The sequence below is a fragment of the Podarcis raffonei genome, chromosome 1 (genome assembly GCF_027172205.1).
Source record: "Podarcis raffonei isolate rPodRaf1 chromosome 1, rPodRaf1.pri, whole genome shotgun sequence".
NCBI lineage: Eukaryota > Metazoa > Chordata > Lepidosauria > Squamata > Lacertidae > Podarcis > Podarcis raffonei.
Window position 1 is genome coordinate 48,437,098 of NC_070602.1, and position 23,034 is coordinate 48,460,131.

At 44.1% G+C, this 23,034-nt stretch overlaps 1 protein-coding gene across 1 annotated transcript; it reads left to right on the forward strand.

Annotated features, from left to right (window-relative positions):
- The first annotated feature begins 1,704 nt into the window (after nt 1-1,704).
- LOC128412524 (retinol dehydrogenase 12-like) lies at nt 1,705-22,685 on the forward strand. Its single transcript, XM_053385552.1, has 7 exons — nt 1,705-2,078; nt 10,314-10,432; nt 11,825-11,980; nt 16,853-16,957; nt 18,397-18,606; nt 20,876-21,065; nt 22,433-22,685. The coding sequence occupies exons 1-7, from the start codon at nt 2,065-2,067 to the stop codon at nt 22,533-22,535; spliced, it is 897 nt and encodes a 298-aa protein (XP_053241527.1). The 5' UTR covers nt 1,705-2,064; the 3' UTR covers nt 22,536-22,685.
- The last annotated feature ends 349 nt before the right edge of the window (nt 22,686-23,034 follow it).

The window sequence follows — 23,034 nt, forward strand, 5'->3', positions numbered from 1 at the left end:
GACACCTCTTAGCTGACAAAGAGCCCGAAATCAACAGGCCTGTGGCAAAGTACTGTTACATTGCAACAAGAATAAGACGAGCAATGATGTCAGCAACGGAGTTCAAATTGTAAACATCGAAGGAACGATAATAAACAGTAGTGACATTTGAACTGAATTCTTAAAACCTTAAAAGTCGAATCCTGGTCATAAATATAAGCACCAATTCTGTGAATTGGCCATATTTCCACTGTTATTTGTAGCACAATACTACTTATAATGTCATATTTTTTATAAATTGCTTTCTGGTCATTGACCGTATTAAAGATATTTGATTTGATTTGATTTGGTTGTGAGCAATCTTATGATTGATTTTGACGTGCTAAGGATAATCATAATAAAGTTTGTGTGCTGATCAGGGCCTGCCAGCTATGAGGCAAGGTGAGGCAACTGCTTCGGGTGGCAGGATCCACAGGGACAGTAGATTCCGATGTAGGATCTTTATTCCCCCCCCCCTTGTTGCTGATGTAGATCTTCAATCACCCCTTCTTTCCTGAAGGGTGTGTGGGGCATTTTGTGGCTCACTTCTTTTTGTGGCCAAAAGTGTCTCAGGCCAGCCCTGGTGCATAACAGCACTACATTGGTGTAGGTATTCCCAAGGCCAAACCAACAGCTGCTATGGACCTCCTCCAGCAGAAGAGACACTATAAACACCTGCTGGCACGTAAGAAAAGGGAAGCCATTTAGAACACCTGAATTTGACTTATTCAGGCAGTTAAATCCAATGATTCAGCCACATTCTGACATATCACATCTAGCCCACAAGGCTATGGCCCAACCATGGTGGACTGTCACATCCCCCCAGGGACCTGGGAGGCACACTTTCAGGAACTTTACTCGGATTTACTTGGACAGCTCTGCTGAAAATGGAAGATCTAGCCAAATGATAGGAAATCTGCCTATGTGGGCTCCAGTGATGGTGACAGAGATTAAGAACTAGGTAGCTCAGCTAAAACTGGGGAAGGCCCCAGGGGAAGGCCTAATCCCACCAGAGGCCATTAAAAACAATTTGGACTTCTGGGCCCCCACTCTGGCTTCACTCTTGACCTGCATTGACACCCATGGTCAAGTCTCCAAGGACTGGGGGCTTGCAATCATTGCCCCTATATATAAAAAGCTGATGAGATAAAACAAGATATATAGTCAACATCTATTTCTGTGTGGAATGGTGACATTTCAGTGAGAATACATACATTATATATTACCGGTACCTGCAATCCAGAAACCCAGCAGGCCGCTGCTGGATGGACAAAACACTGTTTCTCCTCCAGCAGCAGATTGCATTGTCGGGCTTCGGAGAGAGAAAGAGAAGCAGAAACATGGGCTCCAATTTGCAATGCACATCTGGTTCAGAAAGCAGGACCAGGCCAATTTCCTGCTAAAAATCACCCTCTAGTTGCTGTTTGTGTCATAAACCCAATTGCTTTACTCTGATAGTGAGACCGAAGTACATTAACAAGTAGAGGCTATAGATCAAATCCATATAGTACACTTTATTTAGAAGTTTTATGAAATAAAATAAATATAAATATCCTCCCCCCAAAAGACTATTCAGTCTAGGGTCTAAAGTGTACTAGCTGCACCATTGTCTTTACCTCTGCAAGTATATTAAATATTTCCAGGCTGTTTGGACTGGGATTCAGTCATGTACTGGACTGGCAACTTCAGGTTGTACAATGAAGGGAGATTTGGATATCTTGCATAACAAAGCCAGTTTCCCCCAAGACTGGATTTTTTTGCAATAAGTATAGTGTTGGGGAAATGCACTGGAAAGTGTGGGATAAAAATTGCTTGATGCAACATTCTACAACCTCCCTCCAGATAAATCAGGATGAATGCTCAGTAAGCAGCCTGTCACTCTCTTGGTTGCTCCCAGTTATTAGCATTTGCCAACAGGTGGTGTCATAACTTTCAGTTCTTGTAATTCATTATTTCTAATCATGTGGCACTCCTCCCACACCTCTCACTGTTTTATATCTGTCAGTCAGTGGAGAAATTTCATTTGCAGAGGAGAAGTTTTCTACAATGTCAGCTCTCAGGTTTGGGTTTCTTTATTTCACTAGCTATCCTGTAGGCTTTATTAACTTGTTCTCAGAACCGCAAGTAACATTTTGCATAGGCCACATGCATTTTTGTCTGCAATACTGAAATACAAGAAGTGGACAAAACCAAGCAGGTTGCAGTCCTAACCCCACTTACCGGGGGGTAGGACTTACTTCTGAGTAGATTTGGTTAGGACTGTACTATGTGTAGATAATTTCTATCCTAATTTAATATTTGACTTTTTGCTGCACTTTTATTATGCTGGAAGTTTCCCAGAGTGGGTGAGGTATAAGTAAAAAAATATTCTAATTATTTAATATTCATTGAGGTTATGATTAAGATCTCCTTGGCACACTGAAATGTTGTTGTTGTTTAGTTGTTTAGTTGTTTAGTCGTGTCTGACTCTTCGTGACCCCATGGAGCAGAGCACACCAGGCACTCCTGTCTTCCACTGCCTCCCGCAGTTTGGTCAAACTCATGCTGGTAGTTTCGAGAACACTATCCAACCATCTTGTCCTCTGTCATCCCCTTCTCCTTGTGCCCTCCATCTTTCCCAACATAGGATCTTTTCCAGGGAGTCTTCTCTTCTCATGAGGTGGCGAAAGTACTGGAGCCTCAGCTTCAGGATCTGTCCTTCCAGTGAGCACTCAGGGCTGATTTCCTGAAGAATGGAGAGGTTTGATCTTCTTGGGACTCTCATATCTACAATTCTTGCATGCATTGTGTGGCCCCTCTCCCTTTCCCCCTCTCTCATTAATATGCTCAAGTGGGCTCTAGCACTTTGGGGAGATTTGCTTCAGCCCTCCCTAGTGACATTCTGAAGGCTAAACTAAAAAAAGTTGCTAGGAACTGTTGTGTATTGAGTCAAAGGATTTTATATCTGTATTATTATTGTCTGTATTTGCATTAGGGTAAAGTAACTGCCTTTTGGTTCCAGAGGGTACAGCTACTATTGGTTCATTTAAGCTGCTGTATTTGGATCCTCTGTCTTATTGGTTTCCTCCAAAAGGCAGGACTGTGATTGCCTGATATTGTTCCCTCCAAAATGTATCCTTTCTAGCTAGTTCCCTGTCCCTATAAATGTAGCTCTCCCCTCCTCAGTTCTCAGTCTTGTTTGCTTTAATAAAGAAGTGTTACTACAGAACTGTCTCCAGCATATTATGTCAAGAGAGCTGAAATCACAAACCCCACGTCACAACAACTGGCGACGAAGGTGGGATCCGGAATGCTGAGGAGCGGTTAAACACAGCCCTGCCTCAGAGTCCGGATTGTAGCTAAGAACAAGACTCACTGGCCAGCTGAGAAGACGACCCTGCCCACAGGACAATGGAGAGTCCAAGGGTATTGGAGCCCTTCCAGCCATCAGAGCCCCACACGTGGGAAGACTACGTAGAACGCTTCAAGTTCTTCGCAGTGGCTCAAGGGATCACCGATGCCAGCAAAAGAAGGGCCACATTCCTGAGCTACTGTGGGCCTGAGATCTTCAAGCTGGCCAAGGCATTGCTTGCTCCAGCGAAGCTAAGTGAGACACCTCTCAAAGATATTCTTGCCTGCCTGACAAGCCATTTGGCGCCTACTGAGACCAAGATGGCCCTGCGGTTGGAGTTTCATAAGAGGCAGCAGCATGCTGGGGAGTCTGTATCTGCATTCCTAGCTGAACTGCGGAAGCTCGCTCAGCACTGCGACTTCCAAGATCTGGAAGAGACTCTCCTGGATCGGTTTATCGGTGGTCTGAGCAGCAAGAAAGCCAGAAGACGCATCGTGGCTAAAGAAGAGGTTACCCTTGCTTCAGCCTTGAAGGAGGCCACCGCCACGGAGAATTATGAAAGAGAGGAGCTTGATGCCAGTCGCAAGGCCCCTAAGCCACAGATAGAAGTTGCGCATGCCATGGACAAGCTAGAGGCTACTCCGAGCCAAAGCCCAGTCCGTGGCGTCAGGCCTGCACAGTGCACAAAGATCACCGAGGCAGGTGCCCTGGTTGTGGCGGAAACCATGAGCGGAAGAGTTGTCGTTTCCGGGATGCTATGTGCCGGACGTGCGGGAAGACAGGTCACATCGCCAGGGTCTGTAGATCGGCGGCGTTGGGAGCGACAGGAGCACCTAGACTGGAGCATCGCAGACTGCCCACGGCAAACCATGTTCTAAAGGACTGCCACTACGTAACGGAGATCAACGGGAGGGTTGTGCAGTTTCCAGTGCAAGGCAAGGCACACGTCAAGGTGAAGATTGAGGGTCAGCTGTGCGACATGGAGGTGGACTCCGGATCTGGATTCACTATCGTGTCGGACCAGACCGCGAGGACATTCTTCCCTAGGGGTAAGTTGCCCCCTCTGGAGCCCTTCCCGGCAACTTTGCAGTCATACTCAGCGGGCCGCATCCATGTCATGGGAATGTGTGCCGTGAGAGTACAGTCCCGGGACAAACAGGCGGTACTCAGACTGGTGATTGCAAAGGGCAGTCGCCCCAGTCTCCTGGGCACTGACTGGTTCCCCGCTCTGGGACTGAGCATATCAGGGCTTAATTCAATCCAAACCTGCCCTGAGATGAGCGAGGCATTATGCAAAGAATTTGCTGGTCTCTTTAATGGAAAACTGGGTTGTTATAAAGGGCCCCCAGTTGACTTCGAATTGGACCCTGGGGTGGCCCCAGTCCGACTCAAACCAAGGCGAGTGCCATTTGCACTGCAACCCAAGATCGAAGCAGAGCTGGATAAATTGGTCAAGCAGGGAGTTCTCTGACCCGTGGACTCTGCTAAGTGGGAGACTCCAATCGTCACGCCCCTTAAAGCAAATGGGGAAGTCAGGATCTGTGCAGATTACAAATGTACTATCAATAAGGCACTCAGGGGAAACTCATACCCCATTCCAGTCGTATCACATCTGTTGGCTAAACTGGCTGGGGGCAAGGTGTTCGCCAAAATTGACCTGGCACAAGCTTACAAACAGCTGCCAGTAACCCCACAATCAGCGGAAGCACAGACTATTGTCACACATAAAGGGGCGTTCAGAGTTAACAGATTACAATTTGGAGTTTGTGTGGCCCCAGGGATTTTTCAAGGGCTCATGGAACGCCTGTTAAGAGGTCTGCCGGGGGTCTTGCCATTTTTTGATGACGTTTTGATTGCTGGAAAAGACCCACAGGAACTGGTTGCGCGTGTCCGTGCAGTGTTGCTCAAGTTCAAGGAGGTGGGGTTGCAACTGAAAAAGGAAAAATGCAGTTTTGGGGTGCCAACTGTGGATTTCTTGGGGTTTAAAATTGATGCATCAGGCATCCACCCCACAGATGCTAAGATTAAGGCCATCATCGAGGCACCACGACCACAGAACAAGACGGAGTTGCAGTCATTCCTGGGACTTATTAACTTTTATCATTCGTTCTTACCCCAGAAAGCTTCGGTAGCTGAACCATTACATAGACTGTTGCAGAAAAAGAATGTGTGGCAATGGGGGCAGGGGCAGCAGAAGGCTTTTGACTCCTTGCGAGGAATGCTGAGTAGCAGGAGCGTCCTTGCTCATTATGATGAGTCAAAGCCGCTGGTCCTGGCATGTGATGCCTCTCAATACGGCCTGGGGGTGGTGCTGAGTCATAGGGAACCGGATGGGTCGGAAAAGCCCATCTCTTTCTATTCCTGTACGTTGTCGCCCACAGAGCGCAACTATGCTCAAATTGACAAAGAGGCGCTTGCAATTGTGGCAGGAATCAAAAAGTTCCATGATTATGTGTATGGTCGCCATTTCTCCATTGAAACGGACCACAAACCACTGTTAGGGTTGTTCAACCCGAACAAACAAACGCCACAAATTTTCTCCCCCAGAATGTTGCGTTGGTCTATATTTCTGAACGGGTTCCAGTACACCTTGACCCATGTGCCGGGGAAACGGTTGTGCCACGCTGATGCGCTGAGTTGATTGCCTCTTCCTGGCGGGAGCAATGAGGATCCTGCTCCAGCGGAGCACATAATGATGCTGGAAACACTTCCGGGGGCTCCTGTAACGGCTACTGATATAGCTGAGAAAACGAGGAAAGATGCTGTTCTCTCCCGTGTGCTCACTTGGGTGGGGAGGGGGTGGCCAGGTGGTCCGCATGAAGACAAATTCAGGCCTTATGCGACAAGGCAGCACGAGTTGTCCATGCATAAGGGTTGTCTCCTGTGGGGAGATAGGGTGATCATCCCAGCACCACTGAGAAACAGGGTTCTTGAGACGCTTCACATGGGACACCCGGGAATGGTCAGGATGAAGTCGCTAGCCCGATGTTATGTGTGGTGGCCTGGAATGGACCAGAACATAGAACAATGGGTACGAACATGCAAGGCATGCCAAGAGGTGCGACCAGAAGTGGCCAGAGCACCAATTCACTGGTGGGAGCAGTCCAGATCTCCCTGGAGCCGGCTGCACTTAGATTTTGCTGGGCCATTCCAGGGGAAGGTCTTTTTGGTTATCGTCGATGCATATTCCAAATGGTTAGAAGTGGCGATGGTCCCTAGCATGGCATCAGCTGCCGTAATCAAGGTGTTGAGGCAGCTGTTTGCAACCCACGGGTTACCTGAGACCATTGTATCAGATAATGGGGCAGCTTTTGTATCCCAAGAATTCAGGGCATTCTTGGCTGATAACTTCATAAGAGGGGTCACATCCGCGCCCTTTCACCCATCCTCCAATGGGCAGGCTGAGCGCATGGTAAGAACAGCCAAAGAATCCATTGCGCGCTTAATGGAGGGTAACTGGTCAGCTCGCATCGCGCGAATGTTATTTTTGCAGCATGCGACGCCGTGTACTGCGACGGGCAAGTCGCCAGCTGAGCTGCTCTTGGGTGGAAGACTGGTAACGGTGCTGGATTATGTCCACCCGGATAAAATGCCAAACCGTAATTCAAGAGCAACCCCCCAGGCTGAGACTGACACAACAAGGTATCTCGCCCCTGAAGATCTGGTCTGGGTGAGGAACTATTCACGAGGTTCGCGGTGGGTGGCTGGTGTGGTCACCCGGACTAGTGGACCTGTGTCCTATTATGTGATCTTGGAAAATGGGCAAGTTTGGAAGAGACATATAGATCAGCTGAGGCGCCGGGCGCTCAGCAGGGAGGGGTCAGATAATTCATCCCTGGCTAACGACGCAGAGCTGCAAGACCAGAGTGAAAATGGCCCAGAGGTGCAGTCACCAGGGGCTTCAGCAAATGAACCAGGGTCTGCTAGTCCTCAGGATGACGAGGTACAGGTAGGGGACCCTGCGATGTCTGGGACTCCATCTGTTCCTGACGAAACCCCTATAGCACCCCCCCTACCACAGGTAACATCCAATCCAGAACCGGCAACACCTGTTGTCAGGAGATCAAGTAGAAGTTGTAGGACCCCACAGTACCTGAGAGATTACGTCTGCGGTGCTCACTAGGGGGGGAGGGGTGTTGTGTATTGAGTCAAAGGATTTTATATCTGTATTATTATTGTCTGTATTTGCATTAGGGTAAAGTAACTGCCTTTTGGTTCCAGAGGGTACAGCTACTATTGGTTCATTTAAGCTGCTGTATTTGGATCCTCTGTCTTATTGGTTTCCTCCAAAAGGCAGGACTGTGATTGCCTGATATTGTTCCCTCCAAAATGTATCCTTTCTAGCTAGTTCCCTGTCCCTATAAATGTAGCTCTCCCCTCCTCAGTTCTCAGTCTTGTTTGCTTTAATAAAGAAGTGTTACTACAGAACTGTCTCCAGCATATTATGTCAAGAGAGCTGAAATCACAAACCCCACGTCACAACAGGAACCTTTGGGTGAAGCCATGCACTTTAAATGTATGGTGCAGATGTGACCTTAGGCTGCAATTGCGAGAGAAAGCCTTACTGAACTTAATGGGTATTATTTCTATTATTTCTGCAATTGTGCTACTGAATTTTTCCCTGGCTCCCTGTTGTTATGTATTATCTGCTATCTCTTTTGTCTGTATTGTCGCACACACCCCAATTTTTGAGCAGCAATACATTCCAGGGAGTCTGGTGCTTATCCAGGGTTTGGCTTTCTAGGAAGAAATGTTATAAATTGGGGTGAGGGGGGCAGTCCCCTTCCAGACCTGCAATCCTGTATCCAGGGCTGGTCATTAAGTGGCCACCTAGGGCACAGACTTCAGGGGGACACAGTGCTGACCTTTGAGGGGCAGTTTTATATAGGTGAGTTTTTGTAATACTGTATCTTATAAATTTCTGATAATCTTATTTTTTCCCACAAGACATCTGCCTTTGAAAATTGAAATTAGCAGTTTTGTTTGTGGGGGTGCAAGTAGTTCAACCTAGGGTGCAAAATAACTTAGCACTGGTTACTGCCTGTATCTGTGAGGGAATGCAGAAGGCGAAGGTTGCCAAACCACTTGCTTTGTCAAGAGAATAGCTTTCGCTGGCTAGTTAGGTGGTACGATTTAGCATAGCCAAAGAAGTTGCTCTGTACCATAGAAACCAGCCTTTCCCCTCGCCTGGCTGGTAAGTAGAAGAACAACAGCAGAGTAGTGTGAGGAAGCTGGAAGGTGGGAAACAGAGACAAGACTTGCTCTGTGCTGGACTTTGGGGCTTCCCTAGTGAAATATACTCAGAGTCGCAAAGTGATTTCATGCTCTTTATTCAGCTCATAGTGGTGAGGAGGAATGAATGAATGTCCCCTCAAAGTACCTGCTTTATATACATTATTTACACAATGGGCTGCACATGATTGGCTAATTCCAGAATTCTACTGTAAGCCAATCAGGTTGTGGATTCACTTCTATCTGGAGCATGATTGGGTAGTTCCTGCCAACCAATCATACTGCTGCATTGTTCTAGGACCAATCAGACTGCTGCATTCTGAATCCTATTGTTCTAGGACCAATCAGACTGCTGCCTTTTGGATCCTATTCAACTCAGTACATAACACCTAGAAACCATAGCAAGATCTATGGAGTTGCTAATCCTGTGAGCGCCTCCATCTTATGCTCTAGTTGTATATGCATATGTGCCAATAAAACCATATATCCTAACAGGACCAACAGTCTCCACTGGCCTTCACTCCAAGGAAGCAAATCCCTGGGAAGCACAGGCACCTCTGGGGTCTCTCACTGCTCAGAGATTGGGGTGGTATGTAACAGAAGGTTAATGGCTGTTGAGCTGTAGGATATACTATTTTCTTTATGCATATATACAACCTGAGCATAGGATGGCATGGCTCACAGCATCAACACTCCAACAGATCTTGCCTCTCCATTAGGTTCTTAGCCCCCACCATTCTGCTGCATATCTTTGGATTCAGCACAGCCTACGGAGTCAAGCTCAGACAAACCTCAAATACCAAAACTAACATCCCTGGACTATTTGTTTTCCTTCCTAGCATAGCATGGCATCCAGCCAGGTAAGAAGGACGTGGGAATACCTACCTGCTCTTTGAAGCATCTACAGTGGTCATTATGGCAACACATCTATTTCCAACCTAACTTTTTAAGGTGTCAAAGCCATTCTGATCCTGATTGATTGATTATTGTTGTCATCGCTACTTATTATCTGCCCTACACCTTAAGGTCCCGGGGGTGGGGGTGGCTTACGACATTTAAAATGCAATTATTGCACAATATTAAAAACAGATCGAAACAACCTATTTAGCCAAGGAACCAGTTTGACTGGTTCACCAGGTTTCCTCTTGTAGAGTATAACCTCACAGACGAAAAATTGCAGGCCTGCAAGAGATCCACAGATATCATCCAGACTCATCTCCCAAACCAGTAGCAATATTCTTTCTTCAGATTTTTGCTTAATTGGTGTTACATTTTTTTCATTTAAAGGGATTTTTTACCATGCTCTTCAGGTCAAAAAGGCTCGCTGAGTGTCTCATAAAGGAAAGTCTCTGTTCTCTGGCATAAAGTCTGAGGGTGCCCCCAGATTATTTTGTGGGAAAGGAGTCATACGCACCCTGGAACTTTAGAAATCTACAGTCTAAATCCAGCTGCTCGTTGTTGTTATATATTTCAACAGACTTTGTGTGGTTTGGAAAGTGATGTGGGAATGCATGAGCCAGAGGAGTAGGTTAAAGGATAGAATCACAGAATTGTAGAGTCGGGAGGGATGATGAGGGTCCTCTATTCCAACCCTTGCAAGCAGGAATCTTTTGCCCAATGTGGGGTTCAAATCCACGACCCTGACATTAATAGTCTCATGCTCTAGCAGAACAAGAGAAAACCGCTATACATACCAAAGTAACATTTACGGCTGCACTCTCTTATGTTTTAGGAAGTGGTTTGCAGGAGGAGTATGCACATCAACAGCTCGGCTGGATGGAAAGGTGGCCGTGGTCACAGGGGCTAACACTGGCATAGGGAAGGAAACTGCCAAGGACCTCGCACGAAGAGGCAAGTTGTCTGTCCATTCATCATCCACCACATGCCACTCAACCCAAATTGAGCAGGACATCTCTGAATTACAGAAGCCATCCGGTTTTTTGGTCCAGTACTCTGCTGTGAGTCAGCTGGTTTGTGCCAGACCAAAAGACACTCTTTTTTTCTTTTCTTTTGTTTTTTGTTTCATGCTCTCCTGCAAATTGGCTCTCTCACACCAGAGCACTGGACCAAAAGACACTGGCTCCCACAAGAGCACCCCTATTTTCATCAGACGGATGTTGCAGAGTATGCCACCATCAGGGTTTAAATGAATAAAGGCTGCCTTAACCATTTTTAAGTGAACAAGCAAATTTATAAGTGCCTTAACTCTTTCCTTAAACAGAGGGTTTCTGGTTCATAGGATTTATTTTCATTTTTTAAAGGAAATTCACTGAATTACATAAGCCCCCTCAAGGAGAGGAGGCATGTTGTCTTTTTTTAAAAAAAAAAACACTCCACAAGGGCTCTGCAATAGCAGCTGCACTTTAATATGTAAGCTGCCATATCTGTTTTAACTACCGTATATATTTCCCCTTTGGCTGTAAAAGCATACTTGGCATACAATGTAGTTCTTAGCCACACTTCTCTGTATTCACTTTTTCTATACAATAAATAATTTTAGAAACCTCTATCATGCCACTTTCCTTAGGCTGCAACCTTACACACTTACCTGGAAGTAAGTCCAATTGAAGCAAATGGTCATTACTGCTGAGTAGACATGTCTAGGAATACACAGTTGTTGCTTTAAAAGGCCAAACAATGTGATCCACATGCAATTCTTTACCACAGGGATGAGGAGCCAGTGGCCTTCAGATGTTGCTGGACTTCCACTACTCCTCAGCATGGCCAGTGGTCAGGGGTGATGAGAGCTGTAGTCCAGCCCTTCTGAATGTGCCCTCATTGGTGGAATGAACATTTGACTGCGTCCCATTGGAACTGCAGTCGCTATATATTTAATTAACCATGGTTTAGCGTTAAGGGGATGTATTTATTACTATAAATGTATGCATTCAGTCCCCTAAAATAACTTTAACCAAAGGTAATTTCCATTTTTAGTGTATTTTTCTTGAACATAGTAATGGTTAATTAGACAAGGGCAACTACTTCAAATGCTTAAGGTGAGCTTAAAAAAGCTGAATATTACTCCCCTCCCACAATGATTCACAATTTATTGCTGCCTATAACATCTGCTGGCAAAAGGGCTTTTGCATATATTTACATTTACACATTCATATTGTAGAATTTTTATATTATTTTATATTTTGTTCCATTAAAAGAAATTAGTCTAGAAAGACAGGACCAGGACCAAGTTTAGAAACAGCTTGTTTGCCTTATTCCTCTTTTCTATTAATTTCCCTTTTGAAGGTGGTCGCGTCATCCTTGCCTGCAGAGATATAGCAAAAGGGGAAACAGCAGCCCGTGAAATTATAGCCGAAACAGGGAATCAGCAAGTTATTGTGAAAAAACTGGACCTGTCTGATAGCAAATCTATACGGGCATTTGCAGAAGATTTCCTAAAAGGTATGACTGACTAAAAGTTGGCACCTGTGTAGTTACTACATAGTTTAGTTACTAGGTGGTCCTGGTCCTAGAGATAATCTGTGTGGAGTCAAGAGTTTCATAGGTTTTGTTTAAAATAGAGAGGTATTTGTCTGGCTTCCCTATGTGTTCTTTAAACCAGGGATCAATAACCATTTTAGACCAGGGGGCACATTTTGAATTTTGAGAGAGTGCTGACTGCTCCAGTCACAAAATTGCTGTAATGGGGGCCATGGCTTAACGCAACATGGCTGCCATAGCATAACACAAAAGAAAAGAGAGAACAGTCATTGCTGATTTTCCACCCTTACCCCACCCTTGGACATCCTCATGCTTAGCACAGGAAGCCATCTATGTCCTGCTGGTCCTGATTGTAGTGACACAGCTGTTAAAGGCAAAAGATTCCTGCTTTCTACATTTCTAAACAAAGCGAAGGCTGACATCCTGTAGCCATTTACCTGGTGTTATAAGTGACAAAACTGCTCCTTTCCCCTTATGGGGTACCCAAGAGCCCATATAGAGTCCTTTCGTAGGTTCTCTATCAGTAGGAGAAAATAACAGAGACAAACCAGAGAATATTGAGAAGCAAAGCAGCTAGTAAGCCTGATCTTTATTGACTGTTGCAACAGGGTGTTCCCCCACACGCAGGAGAGAGGAGGAGGACCCAGAACAAAGGTGTGTCCGCCCTTATATAGACATTTTAAATTGCCCGCCCTGGAGTCCAAGACCACCCCCAGAAACATCATACAGAAGGGGTGTAGCCCAAGACCCCCCCCCAGATACATCATACCTACATAACAGAAAAGGCGGTCTACAACAAACCTGAGTGCGTTGTTTGTCTCCTGGCAAAGTTTCCTGATTGCATTATCTGGGTTTTGGCCACTCTTTTGTTATTACAACTACTTAATTCCTGAATCTAGGTCACAGGCTCACACCCTGTTCATATCTTGAATGTGCCCTTAAGACAGGATTTGTGAGGAAAGAGACAAGGGGAAGGTTTCTCACTTTGACCTTGCAGAGAAATATTTGAGGTCAATTTGTTCAGGACCTTGTCCATGGGGTTTCAGACGTGTGGTTTATATATACAGTTATCAAAATTTATTTATTTTATATATGACCTACATTTTTTTATAACACTGGGAATAACTCCCACTGAACACAGAGACATCTGAAGTAGAAATGTATCCCATTATACTGGAAATTAACAATGCTGTGAATTCTTAATAAGTACTTGGACATTAGTTTCTGCACAGCAGGAGACATGCCTGAGCCGTTTTGCAAATTTCACATTTTGTATTTGCCATTTGAGGAGGGTATTATTTAACACCAACCTGCATTTATTGTGTAGTATTTACAGAAAATAACTTTTAGCAGGTACCTAATCTTGGATGAGTCCACTACAGAAAAGACGCATCCTAGTTGTTAGGAAAAAAGAAGTTCAACCTATGGAGATTCCAAGAACTGCTAGAAAATAAGACAGAAGCAGGAAAAGTACAGTAAAGGGGAGGGGTAAACAGAAACTTTTAATGACCTCGGGGATTTCTATTGCCTGGTGTCCAAACAACTTACTTTACAGTCACCACATTGACTTTACTAATTGGCCTAAAAACACTGGCAGGTGGGAGCAGCTAATCTGATTAATTTCACAGAAATCACTTAGAAGGGAGTCTGCACATTTTGCTTCATAACTTTCCTTCTAAGAGGGCTAGAGACTTAATTTTTTAAATAGAAGCTTAGAGTCTAAGGAACCCGCCTGAGGGCACCAAAGAAGGCCTTGTGCCTGCTTGGCGATCTCCACTTTAAACCTTCCATGACACTGTTCTTGCATTTAAGAGGAGCTAGCCTTTTGCTTGGAAGCTTTCCCTTGGACCTTTCTGGCACTTTGAAGCAGGAGATGGATCATTCCACAGCTTGCATTTGAATTTTGAGGTGTCTTATATAAAAAACCTGGCAATGTTAACTGTCAGAGACATTGTAGATGGACCTTAGGTATGACCCAGAATAGCTATTCTTATAATTGTCTCATTGCACTCTTGGGCACTCTTACTTGTAGGTCTGATTAAAAGGATGATATGCTTTTGAGTAAACACATTTAAGCATGTATGCTACATTTTGCCTGAAAGGGTAATAATGTGTGTGTGTGTGTGTGTGTGTGTGTGTAGGAATGACTGTTCAGCTCCTTAGATATAATAAATCCTTCTAATGATAGTAGTGTTCTATCCAAAACATGTGTCACTCAGAATGGACACAGGGTATATTATATATTTAGCTAACAATAAAGATTTAGAGATAATTTTTAAATAAATAATAGTCCATGAAAGTGGACTACTACAATTGCCAAAACCCATTCAAAATGGGTATGCATGCACTCAGATAATTGCATACTTGAGCAATAAGGATACATATAATATTCACTGAAAATTAGTCTGAGGTAATAGGCTGTTCATACAATCCATTTCTTTCCCACTAGTGTTTCTGTAGCACCCTGCTTGTGGTTAACGCTTAGCTGGAATGAAATATTCAACGCAGCAATAGAGAAATTAAAATAATAATTTGTCAGACAAATAAATGATAGGCACAGTGGTATATGGTTACCAAAGCTCTGCCTGCCCACCAGCCCTGATGGCCAGCACTTATATTTCCTCAACCCAGCCCCCTTGCTCCTCCTTTGGCTGCCTCTGTCCAATCAGCCTGGTTGAAATTCCTATTGGCTGTTTGCTAGAACCAATCATAAAAGATACACCCATTTCCTATTACCTTTTATGGGAGACAAAGAGCTATATTTCCTTCTATCCATAAATGGCAGACAAGTAGCCATATATCTTACATTTGCCTCGACAAGGCACCTTAATTACCAGATCACCTTTTGCCCCTACATTCCAAAACAAATGGCTAAAACAGATGGCTCGTGGTATTATGTTTTATCTAAACAGAGATCTTGGGTTCACATTCTCACGCACCATCAATGAAATAAAAATCTAACATAAGAATCTAACATTTCTCACTTTCTAGATCATTTGCCTACTGCATTCAGACAACAAATATCATACATAACATAAATAGCTTTTTAAAAGGAAGAGGCCTTTGCAGAGTAAAAAGGAACTCAGTAAAAAAACAGCTTAAAAACCTCTTCAAATTACCCCCCTTCGCCAGCCAGCTGCTTTTCCCATTAGCTCTTAAACCTTAGGAAAATATGGCTCTTTGTCTGATGGGAGGCACATGGTATTATTTTCTGTTAAACAATAAATCTTACTATTTACCAACTCTTAATTAGTGTTTTTGCAGCTTGATTGTATTCTGTAATATGTAGGGTCAGTGTAACCTTTGCTCCCGGCCTGTATTTCCCTTTTACAACTTTGAGAAACCTGTCTCCTGTTACTTGCTATAAATCAGAGGGGCCCTTTGTCCAGGACGATAAACAACTGCCAAAGTCCTTAGCCAGCTGGCATGAAACATTTGCAAATCTTTAAGCTCATTTTAAAATACAGGCCTTGATCAGATGCCTCACTTCCATTTACATTGGTACCTTGGTTAAGTACTTACAGTGGTGCCTCGCAAGACGAAATTAATTCGTTCTGCGAGTTTCTTCGTCTTGCGGATTTTTTTTGTCTTGTGAAGCACGGCTATTAACGGTACCTGTACTTAGCGGCTTGCGGGGCAGGCAGTGGGGAGAAGCGCTCTTCTCCCTGCCGCCCGCCTTCAGATGAGGTCCGGGGACAGCGGGAAGGCGTGCTGCGCCTCCCAGCTGTCCCCGGAGCTTGTGGGGCAGGCAGCGGGGAGAAGCGCTCTTCTCCCCGCCGCCCGCCTTCAGATGAGGTCCGGGGACAGCGGGAAGGCGCACTGCGCCTCCCTGCTGTCCCCGGAGCTTGCGGGGCAGGCAGCGGGGAGAAGCGCTCTCCTCCCCGCCGCCCGCCTTCAGATGAGGTCCGGGGACAGCGGGAAGGTGCGCTGCGCCTCCCAGCTGCCCCGGAGCTTGCGGGGCAGGCAGCGGGGAGAAGTCCTCTTCTCCCCGCCGCCCGCCTTCGTCTTGCGAAGCAAGCCCATAGGGAAATTCGTCTTGCGGAACAACTCAAAAAACGGAAAACTCTTTCGTCTTGCGAGTTTTTCGTCTTGCAAGGCATTCGTCTTGCGAGGTACCACTGTAATTCGTTCCGGAGGTCCTTTCTTAACCTGAAACTGTTCTTAACCTGAAGCACCACTTTAGCTAATGGGGCTTCCCGCTGCTGCCGCGCTGCCAGAGCACTATTTCTGTTCTCATCCTGAAGCAAAGTTCTTAACCCGAGGTACTATTTCTAGGTTAGCAGAGTCTGTAACCTGAAGCATATGTAACCTGAGGTCTATGCAACCCAAGGTACCACTGTATTTATTTATCCTGTCATGTGGTCCGATGGTGGTATCTCACTACTTATTTACCTAAATTAGTAGGAGATCTTGGCAAGAACCATCAACCCTCTCTCTGATAGAAGTTTAAATTCCCTCCACCTGTCGGTCCCGTTGGTTAAACTGTAAAGTTTTTCTGTAGACTGAGTAACACAGTCTAATATTTCCTCACTTAGTATTTGCTAATTATTTTAATCAATTTACTATACTGTACTTCCTTGTTCCCAACATATATATTCACAGTAACCTTAAATCATAGAATTGTAGAGTTCAAAGGGATCATAGGGGTCATCTAGTCCAACCCCTGGAAAGCAGGAATGTCAAATAAAGCATCCATGACAGATAGGTGGCCATGTAACCAAATGCTAGTTATGATGACAGTTTAATAAGAGCCTTGCTCCTTAAAACATCTCAATCTTCTTGTCTTTGGTATTTTCTGCTTAATACCCCAATCTCGGCCATTATTTCCTGTAGAGGAGAAGAAGCTCCATATCCTCATTAACAATGCAGGAGTGATGATGGCTCCCTATTCCAAGACTGCTGATGGTTTTGAAATGCATATTGGAGTCAATCACCTTGGTAAGATCATGAGACATTGATGTGATAAATGGATATATTACCTGGCTTCTCTTTGCCTTTGCTTATCTTCCCTGCTCTTTTCCCCAGATTTCACAGATTATTCCTGTATTTGTAAACCTGAATTTATACAGGAAAAGCATAGAGAAAGGCATTGTTGAGGATAACACCATGAGTATTTCACAAATTAAATTTGAACGCAAAAAGTTATAGACACACTGTAAACTCTAGTATGGACAGGCCCCAAGTCACAGTCCCCTGGAGATTTAATTAAATTATTTATACTGTGCCCATCTTGGTTGAATTTCATATATTCATTTGAACTAACCAGCCAATTTTTTGGTTATCTATTTCTAGTTGATTTATAGTACAGTAAAATTAATGTCATTTTGTTTGATTTTTTAAAAAAAACATAAAGTGTTTACATTATTGTGAGTACTATTTTTGTTCTAAAGGTTAGTTTTACATTATACATATGTATGCCCATAAGCTCTAGAAAAAAGTAAAGGTAAAGGACCCCTGACAGTTTCTGTAAGTCCAGTCACAGACGACTCTGGCGTTGCGGCTCTCATCTTGCTTTACAGGCCGAGGGAGCGGCGTTTGTCTGCTCCGCAGACAGTTTTCCCGAGTCATGTGACCAGCATGACTAAGCCGCTTCTGGCGAAACCAGAGCAGCGCACGGAAATGCCGTTTACCTTCCCGCTGGAACAGTACACATTTATCTATTTGCACTTTGACGTGCTTTTGAACTGCTAGGTTGGTACTTTAACCAATTATCAAACCATGTTTACATATTCTTACTGATCTTATTACTAAGTCCACTTAGGTCCAGTCCGACATCACTTTAACATTCATTAATTTTACAGTATTTCTGCAAGTAGTCTTTGAATTTCTTCCAATTTCTTCCAATCTTCTTCCACCAACTCTTCTCCCTGGTCATGGATTCTGCCAGATGTAAATTTGTTTAAACATTGAGTTAAATTCAAGAAAAAAAAGAGGGGTAAGGATTTGCTGAATTAATGATGTGATTGGGAATACAAAAAAGGGAGGTGTGAGGAGGTCAAAGAAACAAGCTAATGAGAATTATGAAAAATGTGAAAAATTGATCTGTTTTTTTTAATTATTATTTTTTGTGTGTGTTGTTATGTGTTTTAGTCATTTATTGTTGTATTTTTCGTAATTTTTTCTTTTTGTGTGTTCTCTTTTGTTATGACTTTTCTGTTTTGTTTCTTAAAAAATCTTAATAAATATCTTATATAAAAAAATAAAAATGAACTGCTAGCTTGGCAGGAGCAGGGACCGAGCAACGGGAGCTCACCCTGTTGCGGGAATTTGAACTGCCAACCTTCTGATCGGCAAGCCCAAGGCTCAGTGGTTTACACCACAGCGTCACCCACGTCCCTAAGCTCTAGTAAATAATTGTAAATCTCCTCTCCCTTTAGGGCATTTTCTCTTAACATTCCTGCTGCTGGACCGTTTGAAAGAGTCAGCCCCAGCTCGGATAGTGAATGTGTCTTCGCATCTCCATGCTTTTTGGCGGATAAACTTCAAGAACCTGCAGGGAGAGAAATACTACAATGAGTTCCTGGCATACTGTCAAAGCAAACTGGCTAATGTTCTGTTTACCAGGGAGCTGGCTCGTAAATTGCAAGGTGAGCTTTAAGAATGAAATGCTAATGGCGCACAACCACTCATATGTACGTATATAATAGGGTTGGTTGCCCATAGCCAAAGCCTGGATGTGAGAGGAAGGGGGAAGTCACAGATTACTGAAAGGTTGCACGCATGAGAGACAACCCAATCTCCAAGCGGTGAAAGACTCTAGGGATACCAGCACTTACCCTGTGTTCAGCTTTCTTGGAATGAGGTCAGTGGAGACTGTGGTGTCTTTAAGATATATGGTTTTATTTACACATACATACAATCTCAGCATATGATGGAGGGGCTCATAGCATTAGCACACCATAGATCTTGCTTCCTCATTTATTTGCTGGGAGCCCCAAAGTCCAGCACAGAGGCAAACATGTCTCTCTCCCAGGCGCTGCAGCATCTCCCCACTTCCCCTCTCACTCGCAAGCAGCTTTCCAGCTCTCAGCTCCTTTGTTGTCCTTTTGCTTCTTTGTCACCTAGATGCAGCTAATTTCAACATAGCTCATTCCTTTGAAGTGAAGCAGAGCACTACAGTGGCTGTCTGGTCTTTGAATTCAAAGAGCTTGCCTGACTGGCTCCCAACCTCCCCCAATCTCGTAACCATAGCTGGGTTGAAATTTAATGGAAGCATCAGAATGAAATGACTCTGCAGCTATTAAAAGTATGATTTGGAGCCGTGGGTAGAGAAAAGGTTAGGCATCACCACATCACCTCTATGTTTCTCACTGCTCCCAATGAGGAATTTTAAATATTGCACATTGAAAGGGGCCATTGGGCTAACCTGACATGCATTTTGTAGGCATTGGATGTCTAAATTGTCCTAATATTGTATCTTACCCATGCCATTGCCAGTGGCTTCTAATGTTATCTAAATTAAGGGTTTTCAGTGATTTATGAATCCACTTTCCACAGTCTCAAATGCTTCTTTATCCCCAAGGATATTTCTGCCAAGCTGTGGTAAAGTTGCCCCCAGCCGCCACCCCTCCCTCACCTGTCTTTGCTCTCCGGCCAGACCAGGTTTCTTGAGCAGGGCTGGAGGGCGCCTTTACTTTTTACAGAAACAGGACAAAATAAAAACCGGTAAGGCTGCCACCACTCCCTCTGTTCCGGGGAACCCAGAGTCACAACCCAGGGAGAAGGCTGTGCCCCGTTGTTGCTGGTTATCCCCACTCCACAAGTTGTATTTACTGACTTGCAGACAGAAATCCTACGGTAGAGCACGACCAAGCGTAAGGCTAGGAATTAGCTTTTCCCCCGGAAAGGCACACAAACCAAACAGTTTCTTCTTTAAAATTTATTTTAAAAGAACATAAGAAAACATGCTAAAATAGCAGGCACTTCTTTAGTAAGTTACAAGCAAGAAAAACAAGAACATTGTAAAGTCTGACTAGCTCACATACTCACAACTAAGACACAGAATAGTTAGAGTCCTTTCAAAGATCCGCATTCAGAGGCTTTCGCAATTCTCCATCACAAAGGACGAAAAGGACGGCTACTTAGATGGAACATCAGCAGCCGGGCGATTTGCGGATTGCAGAGGAGCTTTCTCAGCCATTCCAAAGATCTTTTATCCCTGATTTGCACATGGCGTCGGAACCCCCGAAACCAATCATAACTCCTGATTATTTTTAATTTCTCCAATGACCGACTTGCAGACTAATCAATCTAACTTCTGGCAGCTGGACCCATTAAGGAACAGCTTTTAAACAAACACTAACTTTACTACACAAGCCATCTCACAGCTGTCTTTCCTCTCAGTTCAAACTCAAACTGGTTCCGAAGTGCTTATTTGCTCCCTATGGGAAGCTCTGATAAGTGTTGCTAAGCTCCCAAACTGTGCTGGGCATTATACTTCAAGACTGCAAGAGGAGAGGGAGATCCCCAACCATCAAGACAGATTAACATTCTGTTCATTCCCGCCCACCCCCCAAATATGTAAACCATTCATTTAGTATGCTATAACAGATTTCAATTTAAGAGATGTTAACTTTTTGCTTGTTTATAATTGTTTATAAATTTATAATTGTTTATAAATGTCTTGTTTATAATTTGTGTGTGTGTGTGTTTTTAAAATGGCTTTGTTAAACCCTTGATACTAATTGAGTGCTGCACAAGGTTCTGTGCATTGCAATGATATTGTGTGCATTACAGTGAAAAGGGTGGTCCAATACTAGCTGCCTGACAGGGTACACGGGAACAATATTACTCCTTTCCTTTTGAACCTCTGGATTAATATATTTCGGTTGATGTTTCTGCTTTATGTTTTTCTAGGCACTGGAGTTACTGTCAATGCTTTACATCCTGGTGTGGTTGATTCTGAATTGTCGCGTTACTCATATTCGTTAGGAATTTGTAAAGCGCTGTTTCACTTCACGTTTAAGACACCAAAAGAAGGAGCCCAGACCAGTATTTACTGTGCAGTGGCAAAGGAACTGGAGTCAGTGAGTGGGCAATATTTCAGGTGGGTCTGGGATTGTGATTTGCAGTTGGAATACAGACATCTGAATTCAGCACATCTGGATAAAGTTTTCTTTGGTAATGCTCAGAGGTGCCCACATCAGACCCAGAAGGCAATATTAAAATGGCACATTGCACAGTAAAAGAAAGAGATCATATGCAATAGCTCTAACTTAAAAATAGCAGTGTGGACATGGGTTGTGAGAAGTCTTTACCTCTGGTACAGCAGACACAGTGCAATTGCTCCTTCGAACTATTAAAGGTAAAGGTAAAGGACCCCTGACAGTTAAGTCCAGTCATGAACGACTCTGGGGTTTTGATGCTCATCTCGCTTTACTGGCCGAGGGAGCCGACATTTGTACACAGACAGTTTTTCCGGATCATGTGGCCAGCATGACTAAGCCGCTGCTGGCGAAACCAGAGCAGCGCACGGAAACACCATTTACCTTCCCCGCCGGAGTGGTACCTATTTATCTACTTGCACTTTGACGTGCTTTCGAACTGCTAGGTTGGCAGGAGCTGGGACCGAGCAACGCAGGGATTCAACCTAGGCCCTAGGCTCAGTGGTTTAGACCACAGCGCCACCCGCATCCCACCTTCAAACTATACAGAAGCTATACAGAAATATCAAAGCTATTATCAGGAACATCCAGACAGAACAAAAGCCCTTTTCATACATAGTCAATTGGGGCGGGGTGTCATATACCAAAATTTGCCCCTTACCTTTTCAACGGTGGGCTGGACAGCTTCTTGTGAACTGCCCTGAGTTTTTCGGATGAAGGGCAGTATATAAATTTAATAAACAACACCAACAATAATTCATTATTATTTTTTGTAACTTGAGAAATGACAAGCAGTTTGCTGCCAGTGGGCTGGCCACTAATTCCTTCACTCTCAAATGATTCGGATGTAGCTTCAGTTTGGAGGGGGGGGGGGAGCTGCAACAAAGCCATAGTGTCTCCTTATTGGCAACCACCATGTTTTGTGGCAACTGTCTCAGCCACCAATGACTGCAAAAATTAGGCAAAGTGCAGTGGACAGTGCCCCATACAAAAACAATGAAAACATCCCCTTTGTTCAGGAGTTTGAATTTGCTCCGATGTGATCACTCAGTTAATAGGTTTGGCTATTCCTCGTCTTGCTTGTCAACCCTATTGAATTGTCTGAGACTTACTTCTCAGTAAACATGTATAGGATTATGCTGCTGGGGTAACCTTAGCCCACTGTTGTCCATAAACCCAGTTTGCTGTCATATTGATTTGGGAAATACGCTCAATCTTTAATCAGAATTCTGATTCTTTGATGGTTTTGAATGGCTTAACAAATGATTAACAAAGTGCCTAATGAATATTTATTTTTTTCTTTCTACAGTGACTGTAGACCTGCCTGGGTTGCTCCTCAGGCTTGTAACAAAGAGACCGCAAAAAAGCTCTGGCAAGTCAGCTGTGAGCTGATGGGCATCCAGTGGGAGTGAACTGGGGTGGGTCAGTGGTTGACATTCGTAGACAGAATGTGAATGCAACCAGAAAGAAATAAACTATCCTTATCTTCTCATGTGTAGATGTCAGTGTCTAGCAGGCACTTTATAAACATAGATTGTATATTAATAAAATATGTTCTAATCAACACTGAGTTCTACTCTTTGGTGACCTAAAGACAGTGATACTTAGCTGCAAACACATAACTGCTTCCCTGGGGGGGGGGAGTGAATCTGCCCTAATTGGTTTGTCATATAACTTTCACATGTAAAACTGTTAAGATTGGTTGGATTTTGAGAAATTATCCGTACATAGAGGGCAAAAGGATTTTTTTTTTAATGTGCTGAGTCAGAATCTTTTCCCTTCACTTCACATTGAAAACTCTTTTTAAAAAACCCACAAAACACTGTACGCATTATCTGAAAATGGAAGTCTGTAGTCACATCCACACCAAACATTTAAAGCACATTTGTAGCATTTTGACAGTCATGGCTC

Excerpts from the sequence above, each read along its gene's own strand:
- LOC128412524 (XM_053385552.1), top strand. Across the intron at positions 11,981-16,852 it reads TGCAGAAGATTTCCTAAAAG|AGGAGAAGAAGCTCCATATC; the intron begins GTATGACTGACT and ends TATTTCCTGTAG. Across the intron at positions 18,607-20,875 it reads GCTGGCTCGTAAATTGCAAG|GCACTGGAGTTACTGTCAAT; the intron begins GTGAGCTTTAAG and ends ATGTTTTTCTAG.